Source organism: Oncorhynchus kisutch, linkage group LG2, assembly GCF_002021735.2.
Source record: "Oncorhynchus kisutch isolate 150728-3 linkage group LG2, Okis_V2, whole genome shotgun sequence".
In the NCBI taxonomy this organism is placed as follows: Eukaryota; Metazoa; Chordata; class Actinopteri; order Salmoniformes; family Salmonidae; genus Oncorhynchus; species Oncorhynchus kisutch.
Genome location: NC_034175.2, coordinates 65,090,592 through 65,110,591, shown reverse-complemented (window position 1 = coordinate 65,110,591; position 20,000 = coordinate 65,090,592). Strand labels below are relative to the sequence as shown.

At 44.6% G+C, this 20,000-nt stretch overlaps 1 protein-coding gene across 4 annotated transcripts in view; it reads right to left on the bottom strand.

Moving 5' to 3' along the window:
* The window catches only part of LOC109904997 (target of Nesh-SH3), a 52,177-nt gene that overhangs the window by 14,259 nt on the left and 17,918 nt on the right, over positions 1 to 20,000 (bottom strand). Inside the window, exons 8-13 of one of the 4 annotated variants that reach the window (XM_031800045.1) lie at positions 16,736 to 16,801; positions 16,416 to 16,493; positions 11,670 to 11,864; positions 11,001 to 11,066; positions 3,922 to 3,996; positions 2,458 to 2,571 (exon numbers count right to left, since the gene is read on the bottom strand). In XM_031800045.1, the coding sequence (XP_031655905.1) occupies positions 2,458 to 2,571; positions 3,922 to 3,996; positions 11,001 to 11,066; positions 11,670 to 11,864; positions 16,416 to 16,493; positions 16,736 to 16,801 (594 nt within the window). The remainder of the gene's footprint in view (positions 1 to 2,457; positions 2,572 to 3,921; positions 3,997 to 11,000; positions 11,067 to 11,669; positions 11,865 to 16,415; positions 16,494 to 16,735; positions 16,802 to 20,000) is intronic. The other 3 variants (XM_031800046.1, XM_031800047.1, XM_031800048.1) reach the window with 3 other exon arrangements.

Below are 20,000 nucleotides of genomic sequence, written 5' to 3'. Positions count from 1 at the left end.
TGCTTCCATTCAGCCACAAGAACAGGTCTGGCTCGCAGTCAGCATGCCAATTAATTCCAAAGGTGTTCGATGGGGTGGAAGTTAGGGCTCTATGCAGGCGAGTCAAGTTCTTCCACACCATTCTTGCCAAACCATTTCTGAATGGACCTCACTTTCTGCACGGGGCATCGTCATGCTGAAACAGGAAAGGACATTTCCAAAACTGTTGCCACAAAGTTGGAAGCACAGAATCGTCTAAAATGGCATTGTATGCTGTAGCGTTAAGATTGTCTTTCACTGGAACTAAGGGTCCTAGCCCGAATCATGAAAAACAGCCCCAGACCATTTTTTGTCCTCCACCAAGTTTTACAGTTGTCTCTATGCATTCGGGCAGGTTAGCTTTCTCCTGGCATCCGCCAAACCCAGATTTGTCTATTGGACTGCCAGATGGTGAAGCGTGATTCATCACTCCAGAGAACATGTTTCCACTGCTCCAGAGTCTAATGGCGGCGAGCTTTACACCACTCCAGCCAACGTTTGGCATTGCACATGGTGATCTTAGGCTTGTGTGCAGCTTCTCGGCCATGGAAACCCATTTCATGAAGCTCCCAACAAACAATTATTGTGCTGAATTTGCTTCCAGAGACTATTTGGAACTCGGTAGTGAGTGTTGAAACCGAGGACAGACCATTATTACGTGCTAAATGCTTCAGTACTCAGCAGTACTGTTCTGTGAGCTTGTGTGGCTTACCACTTCGTGACTGAGCTGTTGTTGCTCCTAAACGTTTCCACTTCACAATAACAGCACTTACAGTTGACAGGGGAAGCACTAGAATGGCACAATTTTGACGAACTGACTTGTTTGAAAAGTGGCATCCTATGACGGTGCCACATTGAAAGTCACTGAGCTAATCAGTAAGGACATTCTACAGTAAATATTTGTCTATGGAGATTGCATGGCTGTGTGCTCCATTTTATACACATGTCAGCAACGGGTGTGGCTGAAATAGCTGAATCCACCAATTTGAAGGGGTGTCCACATACTTCTATAGAGTGCATACGGAAAGTATTCAGACCCCTTCCCTTTTCCCACATTTTGTTAAGTTACAGCCTTATTCTAAAATTGATTAAATAAATTACTTTCCTCATCAATCTACACACAATACCCAATAATGACAAAGCGAAAACCGGTTTTTTGACAGTTTTACAAATGTATTAACAATAAAAACAGAAATACCTTATTAACAAAACTATTCCGAACATGTGCTATGAGACTCGACATTGAGCTCCGGGACAACCTGTTTCCATCGATCATCCTTGAGATGTTTCTACAACTTGATTGAAGTCCACCTGTGTTAAATTCTGTTGATTGGACATAGGCACACACCTGTCTATATAAGGTCCCACAGTTGACAGTACATGTCAGAGCAAAAACAAAGCCATGAGGTTGAAGGATTGTCCGTAGAGCTCCGAGACAGGATTGTGTCGAGGCACAGATATGGGGAAGGGTACCAAAAAATGTCTGCAGGATTGAAGGTCCCAAGAACACAGTGGCCTCCATCCTTCTTAAATGGAAGAAGTTTGGAACCACCAAGACTCTTCCTAGAGCTGGTCGCCCGGTGAAACTGAACAATCGAGGGGGAAGGGCCTTGGTCAGGGAGGTGACCAAGATCCCGATGGTCACTCTGGCAGAGCTCTAGAGTTCATCTGGGGAGATGGGAGAACCTTCCAGAAGGACAACCATATCTGCAACACTCCACCAATCAGGACATTATGGTAGAGTGGCCAGATGGAAGCCACTCCTTAGTAAAAAGCACATGACAGCCCGATTTGAGTTAGATTTGAGTTAGCCCAAAGTCAAAGACTAGTCAGGATCGAGGGAAAGATGAACTGAGCAAAGTACAGAGAGATCTTGGATGAAAACCTGCTCCAGATTGGTCAGGACCTCAGACTGGGAAAATGGTTCACTTTCCAACAGGACAACGACCATAAGCACACAGCCAAGACAACGCAGGAGTGGCTTCGGGAGAAGTGTCTGAATGTCCTTGAGTGGCTCATCTAGAGCTCAGACTTGAACCCGATCGAATATCTCCGGAGAGACCTGAAAATAGCTTTGCAGCGATGCTCCCTGTCCAACCTGACAGAGCTTGAGAGGATCTGCAGAGAAGAATGGAAAAAACTCTTCAATTACAGGTGTGCCAAGCTTCTAGCGTCGTACCCAAGAAGACTCGAGGTTGTTATCGCTGCCAAAGGTTCTTCAACAAAGTACTGAGTAAAGGGTCTGAATTCTTGTGTAAATAGTTTTTGTAAATTTCCTAACATTTCTATAAACCTGTTTTTGCTTTGTCATTATGGGGCATTGTGTGTAGATTGACGAGGGGGAAAAAAATCAGGAAAAAATCAAGATGTCTGAATACTTTCCAAATGCACTGTATTTATATAGTGCATATTCTTAGAAACACAGTCACTGAACCGTACCGTTCAAGGCCGGGGCGATGGTTGTGGTCTTTTGTTTGGAGGGCTTAGTCGTAACCAGAGGGAAGGACTTCAAGATGGATGCCTTGTCTCCTTGCTTCAGGTCTATAGGCTTATCTGAGGACAGGGGGTAGAAAACACAGCTCAGTCATATTAGCTACAGATACAGTTGTGGTCATCTGCTACCCAGCCATGTGTATCTCTAAGAGGTTTTCCTGCTGAAGGAAAATATATTAAATATGTGCGTTGCATAATTGTGTTGATGTTATGTAGGAGAAGTGAGTCAGAACAACACACACATACTGCACACATACACACAGGCACACACATGCACACATACATACTGGCAGGTGCGCACTCATCACAGGCACTCACACACAGTTGTTACGTTTAAAGCTGTGTGTGTATTCTTCAGAGAAGTGGTTTAAAGCTGTGTGTGTATTCTTCAGAGATGTGGTTTAAAGCTGTGTGTGTATTCTTCAGAGAAGTGGTTTAAAGCTGTGTGTGTATTCTTCAGAGATGTGGTTTAAAGCTGTGTGTGTATTCTTCAGAGAAGTGGTTTAAAGCTGTGTGTGTATTCTTCAGAGATGTGGTTTAAAGCTGTGTGTATATTCTTCAGAGAAGTGGTTTAAAGCTGTGTGTGTATTCTTCAGAGAAGTGGTTTAAAGCTGTGTGTGTATTCTTCAGAGATGTGGTTTAAAGCTGTGTGTGTATTCTTCAGAGAAGTGGTTTAAAGCTGTGTGTGTATTCTTCAGAGATGTGGTTTAAAGCTGTGTGTGTATTCTTCAGAGAAGTGGTTTAAAGCTGTGTGTGTATTCTTCAGAGAAGTGGTTTAAAGCTGTGTGTGTATTCTTCAGAGATGTGGTTTAAAGCTGTGTGTGTATTCTTCAGAGATGTGGTTTAAAGCTGTGTGTGTATTCTTCAGAGGTGTGGTTTAAAGCTGTGTGTGTATTCTTCAGAGATGTGGTTGAAAGCTGTGTGTGTATTCTTCAGAGATGTGGTTTAAAGCTGTGTGTGTATTCTTCAGAGATGTGGTTTAAAGCTGTGTGTGTATTCTTCAGAGATGTGGTTTAAAGCTGTGTGTGTATTCTTCAGAGATGTGGTTTAAAGCTGTGTGTGTATTCTTCAGAGATGTGGTTTAAAGCTGTGTGTGTATTCTTCAGAGAAGTGGTTTAAAGCTGTGTGTGTATTCTTCAGAGATGTGGTTTAAAGCTGTGTGTGTATTCTTCAGAGAAGTGGTTTAAAGCTGTGTGTGTATTCTTCAGAGAAGTGGTTTAAAGCTGTGTGTGTATTCTTCAGAGATGTGGTTTAAAGCTGTGTGTGTATTCTTCAGAGAAGTGCAAGGCGCTTTAGAACTTTACTGAGGGAAGGAAGACAAAATTAAGATGTCGGTGCAAAATTTGTGGTGTTGCTTTAACAGAAGTCAAAGTATTCAGCCACCAAAACAGTGGTCAGTTCTGCCCTCACCCTTGTTCCCTGTTTTCCCCACCAGGTTGGGCCTCTTGTTGACAGGAAGAGAGGGATGCAGGACTGCAGGGGAGCCTGGGAAATAGAGGCCATAGCAGGGTTAGGAACTACATATTTGGAGGCCGCTGGAGTGCACTGTTGAGAGGCCTATTAACTCATAACTGAGGATGAATATTGTGCTTTTGAACAGTGGAATGCTTTTCAAGAGGGATGAAGAAGAGAGAATCCACAGTGTCAACTGAACCACTGGAGAGGAGATGGTGATGGACAGAAGCATTGCCATACAAACAGGCCCAACAGATTGGACTTGTAAAAAAAAGGATGATGAGAACTCCTACTACATTGCACAGCCATAGGCTATGAGTAACAGCACATACACTCGTAACCACTCGTAACCTTCAACTATAAACCTAGCCGTCACATAAAAAACACAAGAGCAGCAGTCAGAAGAAACCTAAAAACCACACGAGGATTCAAAGAAATTGTCAGCAAGACCGAGGCATAGAATCAATAAGATCAAGCATTTACCAGTGATAGCCGACACATACGGAATGTTTTCAGACCCCTTGACTTTTTCCACATTTTGTTAGGTTACAGCCTCATTCAAAAAGGTATTAAATAGTGTTTTCCCACATCAATCGACACACAATACCCCATAATGAAAAAGCAAAAACAGGATTTTAGAAATGTTTGCTAATAGAAAAAAATGAAATATCGCATTTACATAAGTATTCAGACGCTTTACTCAGTACTTTGTTGAAGCACCTTTGGCAGTGATTACAGCCTCGAGTCTTCTTGGGTATGACGCTACAAGCTTGGCACACCTGTATTTGGGAAGTTTCTCCCATTCTTCTCTGCAGATCCTCTCAAGCTCTGTCAGGTTGGATGGGGAGGTTCGCTGCACAGCTATTTTCAGGTCTCACCAGAGAATTTTGATCGGGTTCAGGTCCGGGCACTGGCTGGGCCACTCAAGGACATTCAGAGACTTGTCCCGAAGCCACTCCTGCATTGTCTTGGCTGTGTGTTTAGGGTCATTGTCCTGTTGGAAAGTGAACCTTCACCCATTTCTGAGGTCCTGAGCGCTCTGGAGAAGGTTTTCATCAAGGATCTCTCTGTACTTTGCTCAGTTCATCTTTGCCTCGATCCTGACTAGTCTCTCAGTCCCTACCGCTGAAAAACATCCCCACAGCATGATGGTGCCACCACCATACTTCACCGTAAGGATGGTGCTAGGTATCCTCTAGAAGTGACGCTTGGCATTCAGGCCAAAGAGTTCAATCTTGGTTTCACCAGACCACATCTTGTTTCTCATGATCTGAGAGTCTTTAGGTGCCTTTTGGCAAACTCCAAGTGGGCTGTCATGTGCCTTTTACCCTGGAGTGGCTTCAGTCTGGCCACTCTACCATAAAGACCAGATTGGTGGAGTGCTACAGAGATGCTTGTCCTTCTGGAAGGTTCTCCCATCTCCACAGATGAACTCTGGAGTTCTGTCAGCCTGACCATCGGGTTCTTGGTCAGGAAGAGGACGCAGGACTTTTCAAGATTGATTGAGGCCACTGTGTTCTTGGGGACCTTCAATCTTGCAGAAATGTTTTGGTACCCTTCACCAGATCTGTGCCTCGACACAATCCTGTCTCAGAGCTCTACGGACAATTCCTTCAACCTCATGGCTTGGTTTTTGACATTCACTGTTAACTGTCGGACCAAATATAGACAGGTGTGTGCCTTTGCAAATCATGTCCAATCAACTGAATTTACCACATGTGGAATTAAATCAAGTTGTAGAAATGTCTTAAGGATGATCGATGGAAACAGGATGCACCTGAGCTCAATTTCGAGTCTCATAGCAAAGTTTTTGAATACTTATGTAAATAAGGTATTTCTGTTTTTAATTTGTTATAAATTTGCACAAATGTCAAAAAAACAGTTTTTGCTTTGTCATTATTGGGTAGTGTGTGTAGATTGCTGAATAGGTTTAATTATTTAATCTATTTTAGAATAAGGCTGTAATGTAACAAAATGTGTATAAAGTCGAATGGGCTGCATACTTTCTGAAGGCACTGTAGCTGATATTTTGGAGGTGTCGGAGGTGGAACTGCAGCTGTCAAATCAATGAGCAACTGCTCTTGATTATTGCCACAAAGCCCCACCGTCCCACTTGCGTTATAATTCAGAACAAGAAAGTGTAGTCATTTACTGTAGAAATAATTACACTCAATTTGAAAATCATTAAACTAAATAATGAGGATTTCTATCAGACTTGATTACATCTCACATTCCAGTGTCCGAACTATTAAAAAAAAGTCTGCATGGGATTTCTGTTAATGTGACTCCGAGCAGCCAATGCCGATGTTGGCTTTAGGTATAATGCCACAGGAGCAGCTTGTGGATTTAACAGCTCTAATGCAGTTCCTCCTCCGACACCGCCAAAACAGCCACTATGTGGATGTCAACTAAAGCAGAGCTGATTGAATAGACCCCTGAGACACCATACCATTTTATGCATGTTCTTATATCTTTTAGATGAAAAGCAAGAAACCTGGTCTCAATTAATCCTCTGCTACAGCCAAGCCAAAATTCTTCACAATCCCTGTATTGTTCCTGTTCCAGAACCTACGAATAGGATCAGACTAAACACAACCCAGGGAATAAGGCGGACGCCAGTTCAAACTCCCGCTAAATGATGTTCTTTTAAAGTCTGTTGGAGCTTTAGCAGGCTGTGGACTGATTTTAGGGGCAAAGCTCTGTGATGAAGACTCTGAAGTATCAAACTCAGAACAGGCCACTCAGACTGAACTCAGATCTACCATTAAGCAATCCAGTTCAGGAAATTCTCCCTGAATATCTCTTCTCCTGGCCAAACTGAGAGGGTTGGCAACCCTAGTTCAGGTCTCATTGTGTAAATGCACTTACTGGACATGCGTCATCTCTCCATTCTGTTGACTTTGATGTGGTAGGCACTATCTGAGCGTGATTGAGGCAGTTCTTTGAATGCTTGGGAGACTGTTCATTCTATTCACTGTAGCCTATGTCTATAGCTCTGACCACCCAGTGTGCAGCCCAGGTGGCCCCATGTGACATCATGTCATTTCCACTTGGCACACTCTTATCTCAAGAGAATGATTAGTGGTTGTGATCTCCTCTAGGGTATCTACTGTTCCTAAGCCCTCCTTATCAGCACTAAACCCCCTCATAAATATTAACTTGGCTTGTGTCGACCCCCTGGCCCAGTTGGATCTGACCCTGCATGCCTGTCACTCTTTCAGGGGTAAATCAGACTGAGCTCCAAACTCAATGGGGCTACGAAGACCAGACAAGGATAAGTAGAACTTGAAGCCAAGCGTGGGAAAGTCTTGGAGAGCCACAGTGTGTGTCGCTTTCAGCCAAAGAAAATGTGTCTGTGCATAAAACCTTGTGGCTCCTTAAATGCTTTTTCCCCCAAAAATTAAATCTTCAACTTTTGTTGACTGCTCATTGGATGATGGGGATCAGCGTTATGGGAACGTAAGGTGTGACATCATGAGGAAGCTCTGTTTATCATCCTGAACCCTGCATCTGGCTATGGGAGAACCAGATTATTCACAACACCCCACAAAACACTCACTGGTCTCTTTGGGTGAAAAACACCTAACCGCTGCACTGTTTTACAACAGCAGTGACACACACACACACACACATGCTCCCACACAAATACAAACACACACACACTGTTTTGAAGTGTGAGCTTTACCAGCAGTAGATTGTTGTGTGTGCTGGTTTCTGTCAGAATCCTCTGGCAAGACAGTGGAAAACACTGTGCTTTAGGTTTGCCCAGAACCATATTCCCTGAGAAAATATTTTCCACTGATTTACAAAATGACTGTCATGCTTGTTGCAACATACAGTGCAATCGGAAAGCAGTCAGACCTCTCCCCTTTCTCAACATTTTGTGATGTTAAAATGTCAAATGTAAAATTGATTAAATCTGTTTGTTTTTTCTCATCAATCTACACACAATACCACCTATTGACGAAGTGGAAAAAGGTTTTAGATATTTTTGCAAATTTCAAAAATAAAGAAAATGAAATACCTTATTTAAATAAGTATTCAGACTGGATGGAGACTCGAAACTGAACTCTGGTACATCCTGATTCCATTGATCATCCTTCAGAAGTTTCTACAATTTGATTGTAGTCCACCTGTGGTAAATTTGATTGTACATGATTTGAAAAGGCACACACCTGTCTATATGAGGTCCCCACAGTTGACAGCGCATGTCAGAGCAAAAACCAAGCCATGAGGTGGAGGTAATTGTCCGTAGAGACAGGATTGTGTCGAGGCACAGATCGGGGGAAGGCTACCAAAACAAAGGAGAACCTTCCAGAAGGACAAACATCTATTCAGCAATCAGGCCTTTAATGTAGAGTGGCCAGATTTAATTTAATTTTTAATTTTACCTTTATTTAACCAGGCAAGTCAGTTAAGAACACATTCTTATTTTCAATGACGGCCTGGGAACAGTGGGTTAACTGCCTGTTCAGGGGCAGAACGACAGATTTGTACCTTGTCAGCTCGGGGGTTTGAACTCGCAACCTTCCGGTTACTAGTCCAATGCTCTAACCACTAGGCTACGCTGCCGCCCAGATAGAAGCAACTACTCTGTAGAAGACACATGGCAGCCCGCCCGCACTACTCTGTAGAAGGCACCTAAAGGACTCTCAAACCATTAGAAACTAGATTATATGATCTGATGAAACCAAGATTGAACACTTTGGCCTGAATGCCAAGCGTCACATCTGGAGGAAACCTGGCACCATCCCTACGGTGAAGCATGGTGGTGGCAGCATCATGCTGTGGAGATGTTTTTCAGCGGCAGGGACTGGGAGACCAGTCAGGATCGAGGGAAAGATGAATAGAGCAAAGTACAGAGAAATCCTTGATGAAAACCTGGTTCAAAGCACTCAGGACCTCAGACTGGGGCGAAGGTTTACCTTCCAACAGGACAACAACCCTAAGCACACAGCCAAGATAATGCAGGAGTGGCTTCGGGGACAAGTCTCTGAATGCTGCCAAAGGTGCTTCAACAAAGTACTGAGCAAAGGGCCTGAATACTTACCTGCAAAAATGTCTAAAAACAAGTTTTTGCTTTGTCATTATGGGGTATTGTGTGTAGATTAATGAGGGAAAAATATAATTGAACAATTTTAGAATAAGGCTGTAACGTAACAAAAAGGTCAAGGGGTCTGAATACTTTCCGAATGCACTGTATACTCGAGAAACGCAAGGTCACTATCCACTCTCAAAGCAGAGGGCTCAAAACAATGTAACGCCTATATAAACTATATAGACCACATTCACAGTTGAACAACATCAAATCAAACATGAGATGTGCAATGTGCAAGACATTGACGTACAGAACAAAGATATGAGCACTCCATCCAGTGTGGAATTCACCCTGAGAGACACATGCTTCAGGAAGTGGATGGGATAGTAATATGAGACAGATAAGCCCAAGACAGACAGACAGACAGACAGACAGACAGACAGACACCACTGACAGACACCACTGACAGACACCACTGACAGACAGACACCACTGACAGACAGACACCACTAACAGACAGACACCACTGACAGACAGACAGACAGACAGACAGACAGACAGACAGACAGACAGACAGACAGACAGACAGACAGACACCACTGACAGACAGACAGACAGACAGACAGACAGACAGACAGACAGACAGACAGACAGACAGACAGACAGACAGACAGACAGACAGACAGACAGACAGACAGACAGACACCAATGACAGACACCAATGACAGACAGACACCACTGACAGACACCAATGACAGACAGACACCACTGACAGACAGACACCCCTGACAGACAGACAGACAGACACCAATGACAGACACCAATGACAGACAGACACCACTGACAGACAGACACCCCTGACAGACAGACACCACTGACAGACAGACACCACTGACAGACAGACAGACGGACAGACAGACAGACAGACAGACAGACACCCCTGACAGACAGACACCACTGACAGACAGACACCCCTGACAGACAGACACCACTGACAGACAGACACCACTGACAGACAGACACCACTGACAGACAGACAGACAGACAGACAGACAGACAGACAGACAGACAGACAGACAGACAGACAGACAGACAGACAGACAGACACCAATGACAGACACCAATGACAGACAGACACCACTGACAGACAGACACCACTGACAGACAGACACCCCTGACAGACAGACAGACAGACAGACAGACAGACACCAATGACAGACAGACACCATTGACAGACAGACAGGCACCACTGACTGACCGTTTAGACACATCATAATTCACAACTACATCAATGATTTAATTTTGCAGTTCATTAGAAACCAAAAAGTGCAAATATTGGAATAATGTTGCTGTGGGGACATTTGAAATGTTATAATATTTCATTGGTTTTTGTAGACAGTGTGTTTTGAATTCTGTAGAGCTGCTTCCTGCAAGCCCTAGGGCTCCTTGATGACCTCTGAAACTCTGCCAGTTTCACAGAAACACACACACCGGCTGAGACTGAAGCCAACAACTGGTTATAGTGAAATGTAGGTGTGGACATCCATGACTGTGGTCATTTTTTGGCTTGAGATGTAACACATTTTCGAGCATATCATGCATTGACGTCAATGGTAGATTTGTGTGAAAATTCGAACCAGATATCAAGTTACTGTAAGATTCAGTCTTTTATGACCTGAACAACAGGTCTAGGATTCTTCTTTAGTCTCAGTCATATTGACAGTCAAAACGTGGACAAACACAGCAGCAGATTCAGTCCCACATCAACAATGACAGGCACAACACGCAAATGGACAGGATGCCCAATAAGAATGGACAGTCACGCAGACAAACAGACAAGCTTGCCAATCTTAGGACAGGGACAAGTTGTCAAGTTGTTGGCTTAAGCGCATGGAGGGCTTGCTGCGGGGAACATAAAACAAAATGGCATCTCTCGGGAAGATGGGTTAGTGAGTGACAGACACACTGAGAGGTAACAATCATCTCTGTTTTTTACCCAGTCGGTTTCCGGACCAGACTGCAGGTTTGGGAATAGCAAGACCCTTGTGGTGCTCCCCGTCGGCTGTTGGAGGGAGAAGAGGGCTCATTAAATTAAGCATGTCTGAAAACGCAGAAAACATGCTAAAGACATGCTAGGAACACACGAGAGGACAACAACAACAAGACTAAAAGTGGATAACAATCTAATCTGAAAACACAGTCTCTTAAAAGTAAATGATCAGATCAGTCTGGTGTTTGGAATGATTTGAAGCCAGTTGGCCTGTGTTCTACAGATGTATCTCTCTCTCTCTCTCTCTCTCTCTCTCTCTCTCCTCTCTCTCTCTTCTCTCTGTCTCTCTCTCTCTCTTCTCTCTCTCTCTCTCTCTCTCTCTCTCTCTCTCTCTCTCTCTCTCTCTTCTCTCTCTTCTCTCTCTTCTCTTCTCTCTCTCTCTCTCTCTCTCTCTTCTCTCTCTCTCTCTCTCCAAAAACATTGGCAGAAATTATTAAGCCTACACATTCTTTGACCCACACTGTGGACCAAGACCACATGACACTCATATCGATTTGTGAGAGGAGAGAGAGAGAGCGAGAGCGAGAGAGAGAAAGAGAAGGTGAGACCTGAGCTAGTGGTGAGGACAGAGGGAGGAAGATAAGGAGGAAGAAGAGGAAAACATTGCTCCGTTACCCTCACTCGTGACGGAGGTGAGGGGGGAGGTGATGTTTTTGTTCCTGGGTAGAGAGAGAGGTCTGATGCCGTTAGGGGTGGAGTAGAGAGCTACGCGACCACGAGGCAATGTTGTGTTCCTGGCTGCCGTGGCAATGGCAGAGCCTATAGGAGAGCGAGGATCGGTGGGGGTCAAAGGTCTCAGGAAGCTGGTACCTATATGATCAGAGAGAGGGGCAGTAGGAGGGGTTAGAGAGAGAGAAGGGGTCCGATCCCATGGAGACAAGGTTCAAAGGTCATTCAGGTGAGATGGTAGGAGCCCTGGATGGAAAAACAAATGAATGAGTGAGTGAGTGGATAAATGGATGAATGAAAGATGCAGACAAGGAAAGGAAGAGTGAAGTGAAAAGAATGGATGGAGATAAGAAAACAAAACTTTGGTTGAACTGCCCTTCTTTTCTTTTCCATGAAAGATGGATGATTTAATGCCAGTGAGACCAAACTATCCAGTGCCTGGAATGATCAGGAATGGGGTGAGTGTGGTGTAGTAAGGATGAGATGGATGGGAAAGGGTGATGGAGAGATGCAGGGGTATAGGTGTACAGTTTGTTGTAATGGGATGGTAGGAGGGAGAAAGGGTTCAGAGTGCAACACAGACAGCTTCAACCAATAGTAACAGTGTGCGGACTGATGAAAATTGTATTATGGGTAAGCTATGAGGTCATCCAACAATTGACTGATGGAGAGCAGACATGACCAATGAGAGCTTTGGGTTCATGAGGTTGGATGACAACAGAGATGGTGATAGGACAAAATGGTGTCATCGTTACCCCGGGTGTTACTATTTGCCCTCTCAGTGGCGAGGGCGGGTCTTGGCAGAGGTTGTCCCACCTGATATTGGCTGGGAGCTGTGTGAGAGAGAACTTTATTTTTTATCAGAGGATTAGACATTTGGACTCAATGATCCATTATAAATGTTCTATTTCTCTGTTATGGCCGAGGTGAGTGGTGAGAGCAGGGTCTTTACCCGTGGGGTTCTGGGTGACCTTAGCAGGCTGTTGGGGCTGGGCCTGAGGCTCTGGCTGGGGTCTGGCCTGTTGGGGTCTGGCCTGTTGGGGTCTGGCCTGTTGGGGCTGGGCCTGAGGCTCTGGCTGGGGTCTGGCCTGTTGGGGTCTGGCCTGTTGGGGCTGGGCCTGAGGTTGGGGTCTGGCCTGTTGGGGCTGGGCCTGAGGTTGGGCCTGAGGTTGGGCCTGAGGCTTGGCCTGAGGCTGGACCTGTTGGGGCTGGGCCTGAGTCTCAGGCTGGGGTCTGGTCTGTTGGGGTCTGACCTGTTGGGGTCTGACCTGTTGGGGCCGGGCCTGAGGTTGGGCCTGAGGTTGGACCTGAGGTTGGGCCTGAGGCTTGGCCTGAGGCTGGACCTGTTGGGGTCTGGCCTTTTGGGGCTGGGCCTGAGGCTGGGCCTGAGTCTCGGTTTGGGGTCTGGCCTTTTGGGGTCTTACCTGTTGGGGTCTGACCTGTTGGAGCTGGGCCTGAGGCTCAGGCTGGGGTCTGGGTTGTTGGGGTCTGGCCTGTTGGGGTCGGGCCTGTTGGGGCTGGGCCTGAGGCTCAGGCTTGGGTCTGGCTTCTTGGGGTCTGGCCTGTTGGGGTCTGGTGTTACGATGGGGGTTATGCGCAGGGGCCGTGGGAGAGGCCAGGGGAAGGGTGGGGGAGGGCAGGAGCTGGGGGGAGGCATGGGGGAGGGTGGGGGAGGGTAATGGGAGGGTGGGGGAGGCACGGGGGATGGTGGAGGAAGAGCGGGGGACGGTTGGGGAGGCACGGGGGATGGTGGGGGAGGCACGGGGGATGGTGGGGGAGGCACGGGGGATGGTGGAGGAGGCAAGGGGGATGGTGGAGGAAGCACGGGGGATGGTTGGGGAGGCACGGGGGACGGTTGGGGAGGCACAGGGGATGGTGGGGGTGACACGGGTGATGTCCATGGAGAGAGAGGAGGCAGATTTGATCTGGTCTGCTCGTCCTGGAGTGGGTGAGAGATGAGAGTAGAACATTGAGGCCATAGAAATATGTTTTATAGAACAGACAGCACACCAAGGACAGGGCTTTGACACTGGAAAAAATAAATATTTAAATGGCTTAGAAAAACTATAGAATCCATTGACAGATAAAATAAAGAACCATAGAGAATAGATAGCAATGCTCCCTGCTAACCAGGCTGATATGGGTTTACAACTTGGGCTGGGGAGAGCTTATCCTGGACCTCAACCAGCACATAACAGATATAAACCTTTACCTGGCATGAGGTTGATACAGAGGGTTGGATTTGAAAGGAGCTGAGCCCATATGGAGCGGTTTGTAGTGTATAGAACATGTTACTACACATAGAAGCAGCTTCCAGGCTGTCAGGACAAGGACAACTGAGTGACTGCTGTGCATTTGTCTGTGTGCTTCTGGAGGACTGTGAACCATGAGGTTTTAACAGGGTGAGGGTTGATCACCTAGTGTTAGGATTTTAATGACCATCTCTAATTGATTGTTTAAGCCAATCAGGTACTTTACTTCGACTCCAAGAGGGAGAGAAAAGAGGGAATAGAGAAAGAAAGGGAGATGGAGAGAGAGAGAGAGAGAGAGAGAGAGAGAGAGAGAGTGAGAGAGAGAGAGAAGGAGTTGGAATGTTGTAGAGGAGTAGATAACATGACAACATGTCACTTCTCAATACGCTATTGTAATCAGAGAGAGAGAGAGAGAGAGAGAGAGAGAGATGCCGATTTCAACATGCTAACTGGTTGTAGTTACACATGTACCACGTTCAACAAATCAGCAAGTGAGAAATGTCAGTGTTCCCTAGTTCCGACTAGCATATGAACACTGCAATAGAGAGAGCAATGACATGGTGCACATATCTGCACATATGTGATGTAGTAGGCCATTTTCTGGGACAACTTTTGGCTCATGAGTGCTATTTTCATAACCGCTGTCTAAAATATATACAAAAGTACTTCAGGGATGATGTTGAGACTATAGTGTCCTTTTTCGGATGTTTTGCTAACACTTGTTCAAGAGGGATAACAGAAATGATAGAATGATGTGAATAAGGAAAGGATAGAAGGGACATTCAGTCAGAGGACTGTATGTATCCTTCAAGGCTATTTTCACAACCGGCCGTAATTGGTAGTCCCATAGGGCGGTGCACAGTTGGCCCAGCATCGTCCGGGTCAGGACTTGGCCGGGGTAGGCCGTCATTGTAAATAAGAATTCATTCTTAGGTGACTTGACTAGTTAAATTAAAGGTTACATAAAAAAATATTTAAAATATACAAATAAAACGAGTACACTATGAGAAACAAGGACATTTTATGACATATCTGTGAGGCTCTGCTTCTGTTGGGAAGAAAGTGGAGTCATTTTGTAGCATGACACATTATCATGCAGACTGGACTGAACACCTCCTACTCTGTAACTTTCTACTTTATCATGCAGACTGGTCTGAACACCTCCTAGACTGTAACTTTCTACTTTATCTACTTTATCATGCAGACTGGTCTGAACACCTAGACTGCGACCCCATCCCACCTCAAATCTAATGAGTTGGGCTCAGCAGGGGTTGCAACCCCGACTTTGAATTCCACTGTTCTAGACTGTAATATACTACTTGATCATGCAGACTGGTCTGAGCACCTTCTAGACTGTAATATCCTACTTTATCATGCAGACTTGTCTGAACACCTTCTAGACTGTAATATGCTACTTTATCATGCAGACTGGTCTGAACACCGTCTAGACTGTAATATGCTACTTTATCATGCAGACTGGTCTGAACACCGTCTAGACTGAAATATGCGCATTTATCATGCAGACTGGACTGAACACCTTCTAGACTGTAATATGCTACATTATCATGCAGACTGGTCTGAACACCTCCTAGACTGTAATATGCTACATTATCATGCAGACTGGACTGAACACCTTCTAGACTGTAATATGCGCATTTATCATGCAGACTGGACTGAACACCTTCTAGACTGTAATATGCTACATTATCATGCAGACTGGCCTGAACACCTTCTAGACTGTAATATACTACTTTACCATGCAGACTGGTCTGAACACCTTCTAGACTGTAATATGCTACATTATCATGCAGACTGGTCTGAACACCTCCTAGACTGTAATATGCTACATTATCATGCAGACTGGACTGAACACCTTCAACGCTGGCTGAAAGCAAAGCAGCATGGGTTAAAATAATGATGTGTGTAGAATGTTTTAAAAGTATTGCAATCAACAGATTAATGAATGTGGGTTACATGTGGTACAAGATGCTGATGGATGTTTGGACAGACAGCAACAAAATGAGACAAAGATTGAGGAAGAGAGAGGAAGACAAGTGACTTATTTGTGGGACGTGACTGATGAGAAACATATTGCGTGAACAAGCAGCGCTTATGCAATACGCTCAAAAGTTCAAGGGTCGTTCTCACCTGGACAAACCAACCACTAGGCTAGGCCATGCTGCCGTGGCAACCTACCTCCGCCTCAATGGGGACCAATTGTCTGAGGCAGTATTAGAACTTTCAGCCATCTTCTCCTGAGATCCGGATGAGGGGCTCTCTACTTCTGTACTTAGGGCATGCCAATCGTACTCATGCAGCCAATCATAAAAGAAGATCCCTCTGAAATAGCACCCACCCACCCAGCCTTTCACTGGCTGCAGCCAAGCTGACTGACAGTTAAGCCGTCCTGTCGTAGGGAGTAAAGTGTCTGTTTGTTTACCGGTTGGCTCGTTCTGCCCCAGAGGCATTGTGGGTCTTGGAGTGGACAGGACGTGCTGTCTATTGGTCGAGGTTGGGGCTGAGGAACATAACACACTTTAAGAACAACACAAAATCTGTGGAGTGAAATGTGATGTCCTACTACGGGATATACACTGTGAAATGGTGTCAACGCTTTCCTGAGGTAAAGAAAGAGAAATGAAAAGTGTAAGATTGAAAAAGACTACAAGGTTAAGAAGGAATAAGGTCAAGAAGAATAAGGTCAAGATGGAATAAGGTCAAGAAGAAAAGATCATAGGACACAGTTGCATGGCTCATTACCGAAGGTGGTCCTTGGAGCCATAGGGGTCCTGAAGAGGGTTCTGCCCTGGCTCCTGTTATGGACAGCTAAACAGAAGGAGGGGACAAACATCAACAGCTATCGTCACTTTGCCAGCCTGGAGTTTCCCAGTGTGGCTGCTGTGAGTAGCAATTACATTCCCAATGTATTGGCTATGTTCATTGTATTACAGTGCAGTATGTATGGGTTCAGTGTATTACAGTGCAGTATGTATGGGTTCAGTGTATTACAGTGCAGGTTGTATGGGTTCAGTGTATTACAGTGCAGGTTGTATGGGTTCAGCGTAATACAGTGCAGGTTATATGGGCTCAGTGTATTACAGTGCAGTGTGTATGGGTTCAGTGTATTACAGTGCAGTGTGTATGGGTTCAGTGTATTACAGTGCAGTGTGTATGGGATCAGTGTATTACAGTGCAGTATGTATGGGCTCAGTGTATTACAGTGTAGTATGTATGGGTTCAGTGTATTACAGTGCAGTATCTATGGGTTCAGTGTATTACAGTGCAGTATGTATGGGTTCAGTGTATTACAATGTAGTATGTATGGGTTCAGTGTATTACAGTGCAGTGTGTATGGGCTCAGTGTATTACAGTGCAGTATGTATGGGCTCAGTGTATTACAGTGCAGTGTGTATAGGCTCAGTGTATTACAGTGCAGTATGTATGGGCTCAGTGTATTACAGTGCAGTGTGTATGGGCTCAGTGTATTACAGTGCAGTATGTATGGGCTCAGTGTATTACAGTGTAGTATGTATGGGTTCAGTGTATTACAGTGTAGTATGTATGGGTTCAGTGTATTATAGTGCAGCATGTATGGGCTCAGTGTATTACAGTGCAGGTTGTATGGGTTCAGCGTAATACAGTGCAGGTTATATGGGCTCAGTGTATTACAGTGCAGTGTGTATGGGTGCAGTGTATTACAGTGCAGTATTTATGGGTTCAGTGTATTACAGTGCAGTGTTTATGGGATCAGTATATTACAGTGCAGTATGTATGGGCTCAGTGTATTACAGTGCAGTATGTATGGGTTCAGTGTATTACAGTGTAGTATGTATGGGTTCAGTGTATTACAGTGCAGTGTGTATGGGCTCAGTGTATTACAGTGCAGTATGTATGGGCTCAGTGTATTACAGTGCAGTGTGTATGGGCTCAGTGTATTACAGTGCAGTATGTATGGGCTCAGTGTATTACAGTGTAGTATGTATGGGTTCAGTGTATTACAGTGTAGTATGTATGGGTTCAGTGTATTATAGTGCAGCATGTATGAGCTCAGTGTATTACAGTGCAGGTTGTATGGGCTCAGTGTATTACAGAGCAGTATGTATGGGCTCAGTGTATTACAGTGCAGTGTGTATAGGCTCAGTGTATTACAGTGCAGTATGTATGGGCTCAGTGTATTACAGTGCAGTGTGTATGGGCTCAGTGTATTACAGTGCAGTATGTATGGGCTCAGTGTATTACAGTGTAGTATGTATGGGTTCAGTGTATTACAGTGCAGTATGTATGGGCTCAGTGTATTACAGTGCAGTGTGTATAGGCTCAGTGTATTACAGTGTAGTATGTATGGTTTCAAGTGAATTACAGTCCAGTATGTATGGGTTCAGTGTATTACAGTGCAGTATGTATGGGTTTAGTGTATTACACTGTAGTATGTATGGGTTCAAGTGTATTACAGTCCAGTATGTATGGGTTCAGTGTATTACAGTGTAGTATGTATGGGTTCAAGTGTATTACAGTCCAGTGTGTATGGGTTCAGTGTAATACAGTGCAGTATGTATGGGCTCAGTGTATTACAGTGTAGTATGTATGGGCTCAGTGTATTACAGTGCAGGTTATTTGGGCTCAGTGTATTACAGTGCAGGTTATATGGGCTCAGTGTATTACAGTGCAGGTTGTATGGTTTCAGTGTATTACAGTGCAGTGTGTATATGCTCCGTGTATTACAGTGTAGTATGTATGGTTTCAAGTGTATTACAGTCCAGTATGTATGGGTTCAGTGTATTACAGTGTAGTGTGTATGGGTTCAGTGTATTACAGTGCAGTATGTATGGGTTCAGTGTATTACAGTGCAGTGTGTATGGGTTCAGTGTATTACAGTGCAGTGTGTATGGGTTCAGTGTATTACAGTGCAGTATGTATGAGCTCAGTATATTACAGTGCAGGTTGTATGGGTTCAGTGTATTACAGTGCAGTATGTATGGGCTCAGTGTATTACAGTGCAGGTTGTATGGGCTCAGTGTAATACAGTGCAGGTTGTATGGGTTCAATGTAATACAGTGCAGGTTGTATGGGTTCAATGTAATACAGTGCAGGTTGTATGGGTTCAGTGTATGACAGTGCAGTGTGTATGGGTTCAGTGTATTACAGTGCAGTATGTATGGGTTCAGTGTATTACAGTGTAGTGAGTATGGGTTCAGTGTATTACAGTGTAGTATGTATGGGTTCAGTGTATTACAGTGCAGTATGTATGGGTTCAGTGTATTACAGGGTAGTGTGTATGGGTTCAGTGTATTACAGTGTAGTATGTATGGGTTCAGTGTATTACAGTGCAGTATGTATGGGTTCAGTGTATTACAGTGCAGTGTGTATGGGTTCAGTGTATTACAGTGTAGTATGTATGGGTTCAAGTGTATTACAGTCCAGTATGTATGGGTTCAGTGTATTACAGTGCAGTATGTATGGGCTCAGTGTATTACAGTGCAGGTTGTATGGGCTCAGTGTATTACAGTGCAGGTTGTATGGGCTCAGTGTATTACAGTGCAGTATGTATGGGTTCAGTATATTACAGTGCAGTATGTATGGGTTCAGTATATTACAGTGCAGGTTGTATGGGCTCAGTGTATTACAGTGCAGTATGTATGGGTTCAGTATATTACAGTGCAGGTTGTATGGGCTCAGTGTATTACAGTGCAGTATGTATGGGTTCAGTGTATTACAGTGCAGTATGTATGGGTTCAGTATATTACAGTCCAGGTTGTATGGGTTCAGTATATTACAGTGCAGGTTGTATGGGTTCAGTGTATTACAGTGCAGTATGTATGGGTTCAGTATATTACAGTGCAGTATGTATGGGTTCAGTATATTACAGTGCAGGTTGTATGGGTTCAGTGTATTACAGTGCAGTATGTATGGGTTCAGTATATTACAGTGCAGGTTGTATGGGCTCAGTATATTACAGTGCAGTATGTATGGGTTCAGTGTATTACAGTGCAGGTTGTATGGGCTCAGTATATTTTAGTGCAGGTTG